The sequence below is a fragment of the Salvelinus namaycush genome, chromosome 26, assembly GCF_016432855.1.
Source record: "Salvelinus namaycush isolate Seneca chromosome 26, SaNama_1.0, whole genome shotgun sequence".
In the NCBI taxonomy this organism is placed as follows: domain Eukaryota; kingdom Metazoa; phylum Chordata; class Actinopteri; order Salmoniformes; family Salmonidae; genus Salvelinus; species Salvelinus namaycush.
The window spans coordinates 13,399,015-13,416,713 of NC_052332.1; the positions used below are offsets into that span (position 1 = coordinate 13,399,015).

General features: G+C 41.8%; 1 protein-coding gene across 3 annotated transcripts in view; it reads right to left on the reverse strand.

The window, feature by feature from the left end:
• Positions 1-17,699, reverse strand: part of LOC120020969 (erbin-like) — a 145,185-nt gene that overhangs the window by 31,739 nt on the left and 95,747 nt on the right. For all 3 annotated transcript variants that reach the window (XM_038964641.1, XM_038964642.1, XM_038964640.1), the window contains exons 8-11: positions 3,344-3,407; positions 3,077-3,151; positions 2,028-2,172; positions 1,154-1,226 (exon numbers count right to left, since the gene is read on the reverse strand). In XM_038964641.1, the coding sequence (XP_038820569.1) occupies positions 1,154-1,226; positions 2,028-2,172; positions 3,077-3,151; positions 3,344-3,407 (357 nt within the window). The remainder of the gene's footprint in view (positions 1-1,153; positions 1,227-2,027; positions 2,173-3,076; positions 3,152-3,343; positions 3,408-17,699) is intronic.

A 17,699-nucleotide genomic window follows, 5' to 3' on the forward strand; every position in this document is an offset into this window, starting at 1 on the left:
AAATACCTCATCCAAATGTATAGCCCCGTTGGAAAAAATAAATATACTGTTTGAAAATGTGAAGGAAAAAAATTAATAATACATTTTATTTTTTACAATGTGAATCACATTTGTATTTGGCGTACCCCCGACGGCATTGCACATACCCCAGTTTGGGAATACCTGCTCTATAGCAACCGAGTAAAGAGAGGAATCTGATTCCGCTGCTCAGAAGTCAAGACCAGGGACAAACAAGAGTGTAGGACATCGAATACAACTCAAGATCTAAAGCAAATTGAATGAAATACAAGATTAAATGCATTTACTCAGTTTGCTTTACAATCCTGGTCTGGGATTAAACCACGGTTCCCCTTGCAATCACATATTTATAATCCCGCCAAGAAACTTTTCCTAATCCCGGACCAGGAAATACAAGCTAACATACAGGGTAATTGGCAATTTCGGGAAACAAAAACAAAAATGGACCAGAAGGGGAAAAAGAAAAGAAAAATGTCAACAATAAAACAGAAAAATTATAAACCAAGTTGCCAAGATCTTTAAATGCAAGTTGGCTACCACACATACTATGTTGATGGATTAAAATGTAATTTGTCCTTGTTGCTCCATACAGACGATCACGTCTGTAGTCAGAGTTCAAGTCTTACGTTGGTAAATTAGAGTGTGCGGCTTTTCCTTTTCTTCCACAGAGGTCAAATCTAAACTTGGTCAAGTCCCAGCCTGTATTGACTTCCAGGTCACCAGGAAACAGCAGTCAACTGCCAACAACTGGCCTAACCGATCGTAAGTAGTTGAGTATTGGCGAAGCAGACTTAAACGGCGGCTTTAATCTGTCAATACGGTTTTAGGAGGTTCCTGGGGTCGGGGATTACCATTGTACCCATCCACAATAGAGCAGTCAGGATTAGTTCACTCACCTAAATCATTGGGACTAACGCCTCAACCACTACAATCACTGACAACCGTGAATCGTCTCATAGCGGGCACATGTGTAGAATGAGGTCGATGGGACAAAGGGCTTAGGTCAATTAATCAAACCTAGCCCTATATTGGTGTACTGTACTGCAGCGTTCTATGATATGATTGGATGAGGATCAATGTGAACCAATCAGGATGGGTCTGGTTGTTTTAAAACTATGGCTATAGTAAAACTCACCCTCCGACAGAGTCGGGCAGATACATGAGCTGGTTCTCATCCACTTTCAGGGCGGTTAGTTTCTTCAGGGAGCCTGAGAGGGAGGGAGGGATGGAAGGAGGAAGAGGAGGAGGGAGGGAAGGAGGAAGAAAGAGAAAAGAGGGGTAGAGAGAGTGAATAAGAGAGCGGTAGGACGAGAGAGATAAAGATACATAATACATTAGGTAACAGCACACTGCTACAGTGCACACACAAATTGATTCTGATTCTCAGCTGGATCACCAAAAGAGTATGCATTACAGTAATGCAACAGATTAATAATTAATACCACCAACAATACTGAAACTGGCTTTACGGCCATCGCTTGGGGCTTAATAAATTGCTTACTGAATCCAGCTGTACGCATTTGCTTCATCTTATTTAATGGGAAAGCAGAGTATCTCTCATCAGAATGAGAGCTGAATGCTTAGAAATAAAATTCCAAGAGGGCTGCCATAAACACATATCCCCGTAAAATGTTATCAGATATTTAGATGTTCCATCCACCATTTTTAAAAAATGTATACGGTGATATGGATTGAACAGAAAACTGCTTTGGTGAAGAAACATGCTTCTGGAAGTCCACTTCTTCAATATGCATCCAGGTGAGTCATTCATTCCAGAATGAGATTCAATTAAAGCCAATATTCCTCTTCTCCCCCAGAATAACAACCAACGATGTTCATTAGACACACATCAACAATGGCTTGGCAGAGGCCCCGTATCTGGTCACTGGGCTTCGTCATACAGCCTTTATCACGAGGTAAAGAGATGGGCACTGTTTGTGTATTCATGCCGGTCTTTGTCCATCTTTCGGGTCTGTGGGTATATACAGTCTGTGTGTGTAGCCACTCACCTATGGATCCGGGCAGCTGTGTGAGTGCGTTGTTAGAGAGCAGCAGGTCCTGCAGGCTCTCACAGCCACAGATCTGCTCGTCCACCATCTCCAGGTTGTTCTTGGACACATCCAGGTAGGACAGCTGCTTCAGAGTGCCCAGCCTCTGGAGAACACAAACATGCATGAGTACACACACAAACACACAGCTATGTCTTACAATACCTGGGGACTTTAGGGGACCAACTATTGATTCCTATTATCCCTAACCCTGAAGCCTAAAATAGCAAAATGTCCTCACTTCAAATAATTTTGGTTGGTTTGTGAGGACTTCTGGTAATCCCAAGTATAGTCAAACGTGTACACACAAACAATCGACAAAAGTACAACCTAATATGAGCCTGCTTTCACGGAAATGAACGAAAGACAAAAGGAAAGGAGAAATAATGGTCTGGCTGCCGTGTTTTGAGAAGCGTTTGGTTTCTTAATTAAACAGGTCATTTCAAAGTCATTATAACAAACATTAGCGCAGTGAAATGCAGTGTACATCGCAACGTTCCTAGGCATGGTTTATGAGGCATTCTTTAATAATGTTCCACAGTGATGCCAGGCAGTATTCAGTAATCCTAATCCAGGGACAGCCTGTGATTACGGGGTTGCTGTCGAAATGCTTGCGGCGCGCTAATGTTTTAATTATGACCTATTTACCAAACAAGCTGGCCATTTCCATGAGCGAAAGAGAGCGAGAGGCATTACGCAACACGTACTGATGACGACGAACCACAGCAAAACACAATCGTTTGGATCACACAATGACGTCGAACCAACAGATTAATTGGTCTGTGGATTCGTCATTAGCGACATGAATCTTGGACAGGGACGTTGGACAGGGAGCAAAACGTCTTTAATAATATCGTACTGTGTTGGCTTGAACAGTTTTGAGTTCACACACAGTTTGTGTCTCTGGGGAATGTTTTACCACCATACTGTAGGTAGGACAAGACAGACGGTGTGAAGGTGCACAGGAAGAATAAGCCTGTGGGGAGTTGAATGGCAGTTTATCATCTTACCCCTGGTAGGAACGTCAGTCTGTTTCCATCCATCCACAGCTCTTTGATTCCAGTGAGCTGCTCCAATACCTCAGGCTGGGGGTAGGGACGAGAGAGGGAAAGAGAGTGGGGAGAGACAGTGAGAGAAAGAGTGGGGAGAGCGAAAGACACAGAAGAGAGGGACAGAAAGGGAGAGAAATGAAAGCTCAATTAATTTACAACCATTCAGGAAGCCAATGACTTTAGAGTACTGAGGTTCAGCCGAGGGCAGGACAGAGAGACACTCACCACTTCAGTGAACTCGTTACTCCCCAAGTCCAGCCTCTCCAACTGGGTGAGCTTGTGCATGCTTCTGCAGAGAGAGAGGGCGAGAAAGAGATTGATGTTGAGCTAAGGAGCTGGGAATAGTCAACCACAACAGCAGCATCAAAGGATTACCCTGCCATTCTGCAGGGTTACTTAGAAATCTTTTTTTAAATTTTTTTTTTTTTTTTTTTAAACGGAGCCATCTCCGTACAGAGATCGAACAAAGCATACATAGAAAATGTATGACGAGTTAATTATTGAGTATTATGTGTGAGTGTGTATGCACAGTGCCTATAGAAAGTCTACACACCCTTGACATTTTTTCACATTTTGCTGCCTTAAAATTAAATCTAAAAAGGGATTAAATAAATAAAAAATCCCTACAGATCTACACAACCTACTCCACATTTTCAAAGTGAAAGAAAGTTATAGAAAATGTTTTAAATTACATTATTTTATGACTGACATAATTGGATAAATCTCCATCTCCCTGAGATAATTGGTGGAAGCACCTTTGGCAGCCATTACAGTTGTGAATAATTTGGTTCTACCAACATTGCACAACTCTTAGGGCAACATACAGCCATCGTTTACGTCAAAATTGCTCAAGCACATTACATTAGGTTGGAAATCATTGACGGACAGCAATATTGAAACCTCGTCTCTGATTTTCAATCAAATTTAAGTCAGGATTGAGAGTAGACCACTCAACACCTCTTGGTGTGTCTTTGGCATTAAAATATGCAGAATTGTCTTGCTGAAAAATACAACTATCCCAGGGTTAGGTTTTCAGAAAACTGAGGCAGGTTTTCCTCAAACTCCTTTAATATTACTTTTGATCCTGACAAACTCCCCAGTTCCTGCCGGTGACAAGCATACCCATAACATGGTGCTGCCAACACAATACATGAAAATAAAATTGGGTTTCACTCCGTGTTGTTGAATTTGACGCAACCCTGTAGTTTAGGCAAAAACGTTAAATAATTTGCTGTGTTGTCTTGCAGTATTACTTAACAGCCTTGTTGCAAACAGAATGGATCATTTGGATTGGATTTAAATAAAAAAAATTAAACACAGGCTTCTTTCTTTTCACTTTGTCATACAGGCCAGTAACAGAGTGAATGCAATGTTGTTGATTGAGTATTTCCAAGTATCATGGTGGCAGCATCATGTTATGGGTATGCGAGGTCAGTACAGGTGCATCAAAGTTGGGAACAAGACTGAAAAACAGCTTCTATCTCAAGGCCATCTGACTGTTAAATAGCCATCACCAGCACAGAGGCTGTTGCCCTATATACATAGACTTGAAATGACTGGCCACTAATAATTGGAACACTAGTGACTTTAATAATCTTCACACATTTTGCATTACTCATCTCATATGTATATATTGTATTCTATACTATTCTACTGTATCTAAGTCTTTGTCGCTCTGAAATTGCTCGTCTAAATAGTTATATATTCTTAATTCCATTATTTTACTTTAGATTGTGTGTATTTTTAGATATTACTTGTTTAATATAACTGCACTGTCTGAGCTAGAAACACAAGCATTTCGCTACACCCGCAATAACATCTGCTAAACACTTGTATGTGGCACAACATTTGATTTGATGCTCGTCATCGGCAGGGACTGGGCATCAAAATAAATATGAAAGGAGCAAAGTCCAGGTAAAGACACGCCAGAATGGCTTTCCAAGAGATGTTGAGTGTTCCTGAGTGGTCTCGTCTCAGTCCTGACCTAAATCTGCTTTAAAAGAATATTGATGTCAATCAATTATTACCAAGCAAATGTAAATGAGCTTGAGCAAATTGACAAAAACAATGGATATACACAGAGTATCCAAAACATTAGGAACACCTGCTGTTTCAATAACAGACTTAACAGGTGAAAGTTATGCCTTATTGATGTCACTTGTTAACTCTACTTCAATCAGTGTAGACGAAGGGGAGAAAACAGGCAAAACAATGATTTTTAAGCCAATTGAGACATGGATTGTGTATGTATGCCATTCAGAGGGTGAATGTGTAAGACAAAAAGTTTAAGTGCCTTTGACCGGTGTATGGTAGTAGGTGCCAGGAGCACCGGTATGAGCGTGTCAATAACTGCAACGCTGCCTTCACGCTCAACAGTTTCCTGTGTGTATAAAGAATGGTCCACCATCCAAACAACATCCAGCCAACTTGACAACTGCGGGAAACATTGTAGTCTCCCTGTGAAACACTGTTGACACCTTGTAGTCCATGCCCCAACGAATTGAGGCTGTTTTGAGGGCAAAAGGGGTGCAACTCAATATTAGGAAGGTGTTCCTAATGTTTTATACACTCAGTGTATGTTCCCCTAAACATTTTGCAAAGTTGGTCAAATCTTATTCCAAATGATTCCCAGCTGCCAAAGGTGCTTCCACCAAATATTAGACTTCCAATTATGATATTTCATTTTTATTTGTTATTGTTTTGTGGAAAATATTAATTCACTTTGAAAATGTGGAGTAGGTTGTGTAGCTCTGTAGGGGGGAAAAATCTAATTTAATCCTTTTTAACTTCTTTGGGCTGGGCCCCTTTTTTCTCCACTTCCTGTCTGAATGACATGCCCAAAGTAAACTGCCTGTAGCTCAGGCCCTGAAGCCTGGATGTGCATATAATTGGTACCATTGGAAAGAAAACACCTTTGAAGTTTGTAGAAACGTTAAAATAATGTAGGATAATGTAACATAATAGATATGATAGGAGAAAATCCAAAGAAAAAACAATTCAATTTTTTGGGGGGAAACCATCCTCTTAGAAATGCAAGAGTAAGGTAATATTGAAAATTAGCTCCCTGGATGCAATTCCTATGGCTTCCACAGGGCGTCAGCAGTCTATGTTCAAGGTTTCAGGCTTGTAACTTCAAAAACAAATAAGAAATATCAGTTTTAGCAGAAGGACGCAGTCTTGGAAATTCGTGTTTGAGTGCGACATGAAGACATTACGCACCTGCTAAAATCGTTTTCCTATTGAACATAGTTCTTACCGTAAAAAATATTATAGTTTGATCACATTTTAGGGTAACTGAGGAGTAAGTAGAAACGTATTTTGACTTGTTGAAACAAAGTTTAGGGGTAGCTTTTCGGATTCCTTTCTGTGCATGTTGAACGAGTGGATTACTCAAATCGATGGCCCCAACTAAATTGACTTTTTGGTATATAAAGAAGGATTTTATCTAACAAAACAACACTACATGTTATAGCTGGGACCCTTTGGATGACAAATCAGAGGAAGATTTTCATAAAGTAAGTGAATATTTCATCGTTATTTGTTGAATGCATGAAACATGTGCCGGTGGAAAAATATTTTGATGTGGGGCGCCGTCCTCAAACAATCGCATGGCATGTTTTCACAGTAATAGCTACTGTAAATCGGACAGTGCAGTTAGATAAATTATTGTTAAAGCTTTCAGACAAAATAAGACACTTACATGTACATAAATGTTTAAAATCCATAATATTTATGATTATTTATTTGAATTGCGCACCCTCCAGTTTCCCCGGAAGTTGTCCCACTAGCGGCAGCAAAATGTGAAAAAAAGTTAAAGGGTTAAAGACTTTCTATATGCACTGTATGTTAGTGATGTGCGGGTTGACTCATAACCCGCAGTCCCTGCGGTTATATCAGCAGGGTGGGTGGGTCTAGGGTCATGAAATATTGTGTGGATTAAGGGTGGGCTGGTTGAATACCATTTTTAAAAATCCATGAATGTATCATTCTTGCGCAAGTTCTAACTACAGGCTACATTGTGGTTCTCTTTCATTCTTTTAGGTTATCTGTCATTAGTGCCTAAGCCTAAGCTTTAGGGCCTAACTGTACACAATGTCAACTATATTGAAGCACTCATTCTATCGATTTATGACGGCCTGGTGAGCAAGGGTTTATTTAGTCTTCTAGGGTAACATATGAGGACAGAAGAGGAGCTGCATGCATGTAATTATAGATTATAAGCAGAAACATATCTAAATCAGGCTAAATAAATCCTGCACCCCCTGTCAAAAAAACTAAACTTTCTGCCGTCTCTGACAGTACCTTACAGTGCATTTTCTATAATAGCGGGTTAGGGTCGGGACTCAGATTTTCACTTTATCACATAGTTGGTCGGCTGCGGATGGATTATTAGCAATTCCTGGCGGGTGCAGGTAAACCAACAGCTGACCCGCACACTACTACTGTATGTGCCTGCTCGCTGCGTACTCATCCATTTACAGTGCATTTGGAAAGTATTCAGACCCCTTGACTTCTTCCACATGTTGTTACTGTACAGCCTTATTCTAAAATGGATTAAATAGTTTTTTCCCCCTCATCAATCTACACACAACAGCCCATAATGACAAAGCAAAAACAGGTTTTTGAAATTGCAAATGTATATATAAAAAAACAACTGATATATCACATTTACATAAGTCTTCACACACTTTACTCAGTACTTTATTGAAGGACCTTTGCCAGTGGTTACAGCCTCGAGTCTTCTTGGGTATAACGCTAGAAGCTTGGTACACCTGTAACTTGGGAGTTTCTTCCATTCTTTTCTGCAAATCCTCTCAAGCTCTGTCAGGTTGGATGGGGAGCGTTGCTGCATAGCTATTTTCAGGTCTCTAAAGAGATGTTTGATCGGGTTCAAGTCCGGGCTCTGTCTGGCCCACTCAAGGATATTCAGAGACTTGTCCCGAAGCCACTCCTGCGTTGTCTTGGCTGTATGCTTAGGGTCATTGTCCTGTTGGAAGGTGAATCATCACCCCAGTCTGAGGTCCTGAGCGCTCTGGAGCAGGTTTTCATCAAGGATCGCTGTGTACTTTGCTCGTTCATCTTTGCCTCGATCATGACTAGCCTCCCAGTTCCTGCCGCTGAAAAAAATCCCCACAGCATGATGCTTTCACCACCACCCCTGTCATGTGCCTTTTACAGAGGAGTGGCTTTCGTCTGGCCACTCCAACATGAAGGCTTGATTGGTGGAGTGCTGCAGAGATGGGAGAACGTTCCAGAAGGGCAACCATCTCCACAGAGGAACTCTGAAGCTCTGTAAGAGTGACCATAAGAGTGACCATTGGTCACCTCCCTGACCAAAGCTCTTCTCCGCTATTGCTCAGTTTGGCTGGGCGGCCAGCTTTAGGAATTATCTTGGTGGTTCCAAACTTGTTCAATTTAAGAACGATGAAGGCCACTGTGTTCTTGGGGACCTTCAATGCTGAAGAAATTGTGTTGTATCCTTCCCCAGATCCATGCCAACACAATCCTGTCTTGGAGCTCTACGGACAATTCCTTCGACCTCATGGCTTGGTTTTTGCTCTGACATGCACTGTCAACTGTCTATATAAGGTAGACACACCTGTCTACCTTATATAGACAGGTGTGTGCCTTTCCAAATCATGTCCAATCAATTAAATGTACCACAGGTGGACTACAATCAAGTTGTAGAAACATCTCAACGATGACCAATGCAAACAGGATGCACCTGAGCTTAATTTCGAGTCTCATAGCAAAGGGTCTGAATACTTATGTAAATACGGTATTTGTTTTTTATTTTGAATGAACGTGCTTTAAAAATATATATATAAACCTGTTTTCGCTTTGTCATTATGGGGTGTGTAGATTGATGAGGAAAAAACAATTGAATACATTTTTGAATAAGGCTGTAACGTAACAAAATGTGGAAAAAGTGAAGGGGTCTGAATACTTTCCGAATGCACTGTATGTGTATGCAAACTTTCACCTAGTGTCCCTGTAGTCTAGTTTCTTAAAATAATAAAAAATAAATACTGCTTTATATCACACAAGGGTGTTGTTATAGCAGGCTCACGCCCAGGTCTCCTTCTCATCCATTTAAGGCCGATTTCGTCACAGGAAAAAGCATCGCAACATTTGACACAGATATGGTTATGTTACACCAGGGGGCCATGAAAAATGTTATGACACAGGCCAAAGACATTTGTTCAAATAACGTCTGGAATTGATGCTGGTCTAACTTTCCTCCATATCCAGGCTTGCTTTTCATTCAGAGTTTTATCGATTTCTAACGAATTGGCAGCAATAGATTTTCAGGTCTGAGGGAATTCATATGCATCTAGTGACAGACTTGTGGCAAGATATTGATGGGCGATTTAACAACCATGAGATCATCTGGTCAACATCCATCCCACTTCACTGACAGGTGCTACAGACCCATGCTGTGTAGATCGATGCATATACATACAGGCGAAAACTGGACGCTATACGACATAAGCTAAAATACCATTTCATGAGTATAACATAACGTGTTATTGCATGTGTTACTAAGACAAACAAAATCTAAACACGACTTATAACATGAGACAAAATGTGTTAGGCGATGGTTTCTCAGTGGGGATGAACCTCTAAGGGTGCGTCCCAAATGGACCCTATTCCCCTTATAGTGCACTACTTTTGACCAGAGCCCTATGGGGCTCTAAGGGATTAAGGTGCCATTTGGGACACAGCCCTAGTCCTCAAACCACCAGTCAAACCAAAACGCAGCTCGGCGCTAGGCTTGACAGTTACGCGCTTCCCCCCATGGAGGCTGTTTTGTCTTTGCTGCTCCTCAAAACATCCCACTTTAATCCATGCCATGTACCTGTCTGTACAATCAAACTACACAACGAGGCGGTGTCACGGCAATCTCTGGGTTTGGTGTCGTAATACATTTTGGGGTCGATATAAAAACACGGCCTGTGTATTCGGACCGTGATATGGAGGAAGAAGGCTTGATGAAAGCATGTGTTCCTGCTCTACCAGGCTCTGTTTCAGAGCTGCTTTCAGAGACACTGGGGTTGGTACAGGGTCCCAGAGGAATAAGTGAGTAAGAAGAGGAACGCGTGACAGTGCTTCCTCCAAAACGTTTCTGGGGTAAGATGTGTGTGGGTGCGTACGTGCAGCTGTGTGTGTGTGTGTGTGTGTGTGTGTGTGTGTGTGTGCCCTAGCATTTTTTGTGTATGTGTTTATTTATATCCAGGGATGTTTGTGCGTCTCTGGCATCCATCCTGCCATTAGGCCTTCTGTTTGTCAGAGCTCCAGCCCCTAACAGGCCTGGCTGCTGTCTCAGACACAGAACACAGAGGACCAGTCAGCTAGGGGACAACAGAAGAACTGGACCTAGATACACCGGATAGGCTTCAATTAGACAGAGATAGAGAGACACAGAGAGAGGGTAGAGAAAGAGAGCGAGGTAACGAGACTGAGCAGAGGGGAAGAGCGAGACAGAAAAGAGAAAGGGAGACTTCAAAACCACCTGTGGCACTCTGGATCCTCTTTATAATCATAGTTTTTTATGTGAAAGAAAAGGCTTTCAAAAGATGAAACAGAACAGGAGCTACGGTCAGAATTTCATGATTTTTAGATGACTTCACGACTTTTAACCACATTTCCATGATCAACAAATAATCGGCGTAGCTATGTACGTATAAAAAAGTAAGCATACATGTGGTATCAACACTGGGAGGCTAACCTTTGATCCCATGTACCATCTCCTGTTGCTGTGCAAGGCACTTAACCCCCCCCCCCAACAAAGTAGAATACATGTTAGGTAACTATATAAAACACATTGTGAGTCAGCTTGGAGAGCTACTGCTCAAACACATCAGTGTCATTTTATCGAGGTCTGGTTGAGCAGCTAATTTCTGAAATGTGGTTTGTTAGAGGGGGACTGGAAGGAAAAGCAGCACACCCAGTAGCTCTCCTGGAGGATGGTTGACCACCTTCGTTGTAAAACATTGCAACATTACAACTAAATCCATTTTATGCCTTTATAAAATAATTTCTTCATTCAATATATCAAAGATCAAATGGCTACGGTAGGCTACAAATCTTTTTATACAGCTGAAGCAAGCCCACTTTTTTCCTTCTTCCAGGAACTGCACCCTTATAGTACAGTCAAATGTATCTTAACTACCTTTGCCGTTTGCCGGTTGACTAGCATCTACTCAGCTACAATGTTCCATACATTGGAAGCCAAAATCAACTGGAAGTATTGCTGCCACATAATCCAAAAAAGGCTACATCTAAAAATCCCTGTTCGTGATTCAAAAATTAGACTCAACACGATTGAGCAGAATCCCAAGGAATACAACGGCGAAGTGAGTCGTTTGTTTTGTTGGTTTAAATTAATAATTTGAATCGTTCCAAAAAGGAAATCAACTTTGTATGGCCTTACAGTATTCGCGAGTGTCAGTGTAAAGTTTTTGCGGACATGACGAAAACATGAATACATGCTAACAATAGCTAAACCGATAACTAGTCAGGCTACAACATACACAAAACAAAATTATAAATGCAACAATTTCAAAGATTTTACTGAGTTACAGTTCAAATAAGGAAATCAGTTAATTAAAATAAATGCATTAGGCCCTAATCTATGGATTTCACATGACTGGGAATACAGATATGCATCTGTTGGTCACAGATACCTTAAAAACAAAAGTTGGGTGTGGATCAGAAAACCAGCTAGTATCTGGTGTGACCACCATTTGCCTCATGCAGCGGGACATCTCCTTCGCATAGAGTTGATCAGGTTGTTGATTGTGGCCTGTGGAATGTTGTCCCACTCCTGTTCAATGGATGTGCGAAGTAGCTGGATATTGGCAGGAACTGGAACACACTGTCGTACATGTCAATCCAGAGCACCCAATGGGTGACATGTCTTGTGAGTATGCAGGCCATGGAAGAACTGGGACAGTTTCAGCTTCTAGGAACAGCGACATGGGTCCGTGCGGACGAATAGCACAACAATGGGCCTCAAACTCGTCACGGTTTCTCTGTGCATTCAAATTTCCATCGATAAAATGCACTTATGTTAATTGTCCATAGCTTATGGCTGCCTATACCATAACCCCACTGCCACCATGGGGCACTCTGTTCACAGCGTTGACATCAGCAAACCGCTTGCCCACACAACGCTAGTCTGCCATCTTATGTAAATGTCTGCCATCTGCCGGCCCCAGTTGAAACCGGGATTCATCCATGAAGAGCATACTTCTCCAGTGTGCCAGTGGCCATCGGAGGTGAGCATTTGCCCACTGAAGTCAGTTACGACGCCGAACCGTAGTCCGGTCAAGACCCTGGTGAGGACGACGAGCCCCCAGATGAGCTTCTCTGAGACGGTTTCTGACAGTTTGAGCAGAAATTATTTGGTTGTGCAAACCCACAGTTTCATCAGCTGTCCGGGTGGCTGGTCTCAAACGATCCCGCAGGTGAAGAAGCCAAATGTGTAGGTCCTGGACTGGCGAGGTGGTACATGTGGTCTGTGGTTGTGAGGCCAGTTGATCAGCTTTAATATTGTTGATAGAAGCCACAGTGTAATTGTCTGCATAATTTCCAATCCCCTATATACTTTTTGGTAAATATATATATTTAAAATTATTTTCCCAGTAACCCCATCATCCCTAATTGGAGTAAACTAATGGACAAAAATACTTAGGCTTCTACTACCTGGTTATACATACTATATACAGTGCAATCAGAAAGTAGTCAGACCCCTCGACTTTTTCCACATTTTGTTACTTTACAAATTCTAAAATTGATTAAATAAAAAGGGTTATCCTCAATCTACACACAATACACCATAATGACAAAGCAAAAACAGGTTTAGATTTTTTTCTCAACTGTATTAAAAATAAATAAATCACATTTACATAAGTATTCAGACCCTTTACTCAGTACCTTGTTACAGCACCTTAGGCAGCGATTATAGCCTCGAGTCTTCTTGGGTATGACGCTATAATCTTGGCACAACTGTTTTTGGGGAGTTTCTCCCATTCTTCTCTGCAGATCCTCTCAAACTCTGCCAGGTTGGATGGGGAGCGTCGCTGCACAGCTATTTTCAGGTCTCTCCAGAGATATTAGATCGGGGTCAAGTCCAGGCTCAGGCCGGGCCACTCAAGGACATTCAGAGATGTCCGGAAACCACTCCTGTGCTGTCGCAGGTTTTCATCAAGGATCTCTCTGTACTTTTCTCCATTCTTCTTTTCCCCAATCCTGACTAGTCTCCTGCTAAAAAACATCCCCACAGCATGATGCTGCCATCAGCATACTTCACCGTAGGGATGGTGCCAGGTTTCCTCCAGACGTGACGCTTGGCATTCAGGCCAAAGAGTTCAATCTTAGTTTCATCAGTCCAGAGAATCTTGTTTCTCATGGTCGGAGAGTCCTTTAGGTGACTTTTGGCAAACTCCAAGCGGGCTGTTATGTGCATTTTACTGAGGAGTGGCTTCCGTCTTGCCACTCTATCATAAAGGCCTGATTGCAGCACTCCACCAGAGACGGCTGTCGTTCTGGAAGGTTCTCCCATCTCCACAGAGGAACTCTGGAGCTCTGTCAGAGTGACCATCGGGTTCTTGATCACCTCCCTGACCAAGGCTCTTCTCCCCAAATTGCTCAGTACGACCAGGCGGCCAGCACAAGGAAGAGTCTTGGTGGTTACAAACCTCTTCAATTTAAGAAGGATGGAGGCCACTGTGTTCTTGGGGACCTTCAATGCTGCAGAAATTGTTTGGTAATCTTCCCCAGATCTGTGCCTCGACACAATCCTGGAGCTCTATGGACAATTCCTTCGACCTCATGGCTTGGTTTTTGCTCTGACATGCACTGTCAACTGTGAGACCTTATATAGACAGGTGTGTACCTTTCCAAATCATGTCCAATCAATTGAATTTACCACAGGTGGACTCCAATCAAGTTGTAGAAACATCTCAAGGATGACCAATGGAAACAAGTTGCAGTTGAGCTCAATTTCAAGTCTCATAGCAAAGGGTGTGAATACTTGTAATTTATTTTTTATATAATTTGAAAAAATGTCCCCAAAAACGTTTTGCTTTGTCATTATGGGGTACTGTGTGTAGACTGACAAGAAAATAATTGAATGCATTTTAGAACAAGGCTATAAAATAAAATGTGGAAATAGTCAAAGGGTCTGAGTTAGGCCTAAAATGAGCCAATGTGACCCATCAGAAGTGCCATGGTGTTTCTTTGGCATCTCTATATAGCTGACCATCGATGTACAGTTTACCAAACATCATAGAGATGCAGCCCATCAATGTACAGAAGCAGTCAAAAGTTTGGACACACCTACTCATTCAAGGTTTATTTTTTATTTGTTTATACTATTTTCTACATTGTAAAATAATAGTGAAGACATCAAAACTATGAAATAACACACATGGAATCATGTAGTATTTTTGATTCTTCAAAGTAGCCACATTTGCCTTGACAGCTTTGCACACTCTTGGCATTCTCTCAACCAGCTTCACCTGGAATGCTTTTCCAACAGTCTTGAAAGAGCTCCCACATATGCTGAGCACTTGTTGGCTGCTTTTCCTTCACTCTACGGTCCAACTCAGCCCAAACCATGTCAATTCGGTTGAGGTCGGGTGATTGTGTAGGCCAGGTCATCTGATGCAGCAATCCATCACTCTCCTTCTTGGTCAAATAGCCCTTACACAGCCTGGAGGTGTGTTGGGTCATTGTCCTGTTGAAAAACAAATGATAGTCCCACTATGCCCAAACCAGATGGGATAGCGTATCGCTGCAGAATGCTGTGGTAGCCATGCTGGTTAAGTGTGCCTTGAATTCAAAATAAATCAATCACTGACAGTGTCACCAGCAAAGCACACCCACACCATCACACCTCCTCCATGCTTCCGCAGAGATAATCCGTTCACCTACTCTGTGCCTCACAGACATGGCGGTTGGAACCAAAAACCTCAAATTTGGACCCATAAGACCAAAAGGACAGCTTTCCACCAGGCTAATGCCCATTGCTCATCTTCTTGGCCCAAGCATCTATTCTTCTTATTGTTGTCCTTTAGTAGTGGTTTCTTTGCAGCAATTAAACCATGAAAGCCTGATTCACGCAGTCTCCTCTGAACAGTTGATCTTGAGATGGGTTTGTTTATTGAACTCTGAAGCATTTATTTGGGCTGCAATTTCTGAGGCTGCTAACACTAATGAACTTATCCCCTGGGTCTTCCTTTCCTGTGGCGGTCCTCATGAGAGCCAGTTTCGTCAAAGCGCTTGATGGTTTTGCGACTGCACTTGAAGAAACTGTCAAAGTTGTTGAAATGTTCTAGATTGACTGACCTTCATGTCTTAAAGTAATGATGGACTGTCATTTCTATTTGCTTATTTGAGCTGTTCTTGCCATAATATGGACTTGGTCTTTTACCAAATAGGGCTTCTGTATACCACCCCTACCTTGTCACAACACAACTGATTGGCTCAAACGCATTAAGGAAAGAAATTCCACAAATTAACAAGGCACACCTGTTAATGGAAATGCATTCCAGGTGACTACCTCATGAAGCTGGTTGAGAGAATCACAAAAGTGTGCAAAGCTGTGATCAAGGCAAAGGGTGGCTACTTGAAGAATCTCAAATATAAAAAATATATTTAGATTTGTTTAACACTTTTTTGGTTAATATATGATTCCGTGTGTTATTTCATAGTTTTGATGTCTTCACTAGTAAAAAATAAAGAAAAACCCTTGAACGAGTAGGTGTCCAAACTTTTGACTGGTACCGTACAGTTTATCAACCACCATAGAGAAGCTTCTACTCATTTGTCTATTTTTTTTACGTTGGGTAAAGTATTTTCCTTCTTTCTCTGATTTCTTTAGGGAGCTGGTCGTTCATTCCATAGTTTGTGCCTTTGAGCTGACTTCCTTTTCTTTGTACCCTGATTTTCTGCTGGAAGTGCTCAAAACAAGCTATTATGGTGCACAGGCCATGGTGGGATGTGCTTCCTATTCTATGTACTTGCGAAAATGTAATTCATTGTAGCTGGTCTTGTGAAATTGTCAGATTAGTAGATATGAACTCGCGCACAGACGGTTTCTAGATTTTACCTTTTCAGTGCCAGAGAATATTAAGTTATCCCGCATACTGCGTATCTGTGTATCCAGCACGGTCTCTTGAAGGACTCTGTTGTCACGGTCAACATTGTTTACTTTGATTTCCAATTCATCAACAGTGCCCCTTAGCGTTTTATTCTCTTTGCGCATATCCTCAAGTTTTTTGTTATTGAAAGCGATGCCGATGTTGAGGTCAGCGAGGTTCTTTCTCATTTCATCTAAAAACAGACAGCTTTTGAGTTATGGAGACTATGAACACTTACTTTGGAAGCGTTGACGTCATCGCCGGTGGAGTTGTTTAAATCAACCGTGTCACTGGATGAGTTCCTAAATCTTTTGGCAGGCTTTATGGCAGAGATCCCGGTGTCTTGGTTCTTATGGCCAGCCTGAGTTAAGGAATCCCCACAATCCATATCGCAGCCGGAATGGTAGTATTGGTCAATGAAAGATTCCAGATCCCACAGGCTGTCATGTGATGGATCCAGCTTCTCCAGTTTGGGTAAGCTCATAGTTGTTAATAGCACATTTTCTGGAATTCTTTGCACACCACACCGCAAGGTATTGGTAAACTTTCACTAGTAGGGCTTGCAGGAGAACAGCCTATTGCAATATAACATATTTATCAGAAATGTTTGTATTTTGGAGCGTCGCTCCGCCACGCTGCTTACCTGCTCATGCTCCTCCCGTCCGGTTGTACGTACTGCCAAATTTTCTAAAACGACGTTGGAGATGGCTTATGGTAGAGAAATTAACATTAAATTCTCTGGCAACAGCTTTGCAGTCAGCATGCCAATTAAGCGCTCCCTCACACCTGTCAGGTGGATGGATTCTCTTGGTAAAGGAGAAATGCTCACTAAAAAGGGATGTAAACTAATTTGTGCACAACATTTGAGAGAAATAAGCTTTTTGTGGCTATGGAACATTTCTGGGATCTTTTATTTCAGCTCATGAAACATGGGACCAACACTTTACATGTTGCTTTTATATTTTTGTTCAGTACAGTTCGGAAAGCAAAAGGCTATTGCTGTAAAGAGAAGACAACTAAAAAGATGGACTTTACATGATCAACATTCTCAACTTAATTGAGCGAACAGTAGGCCTAAAAGCCTATCTTATTGGCACCAGCTGAGAGCATCGGCCATATCCCCGGTGAGCGCGCACTGCGCATATCCACTCTATCATTGTTGGGTCAGTGCCACTTAAAAGTTTGTTTTCGGACAATCATTTCCTCCTCCAGTTTAGATGAACGTCATTCTATGCGTGTCTCTCCTCATTGGGCTCTTATATGGACATTGTTTTTATTGATCTGTTTGTCAGTGTCAGCAGAGTAGGCTACCCTGTAATTTGCCATAATAAAAACAGATTCTGCTTATGTCTCCAGTCATATAAAGTGAACTACAACTGCATGAAATGTGTTTTTCCTGTGCAAAGAAAGAAACTTCTGATATAGCCTATAGC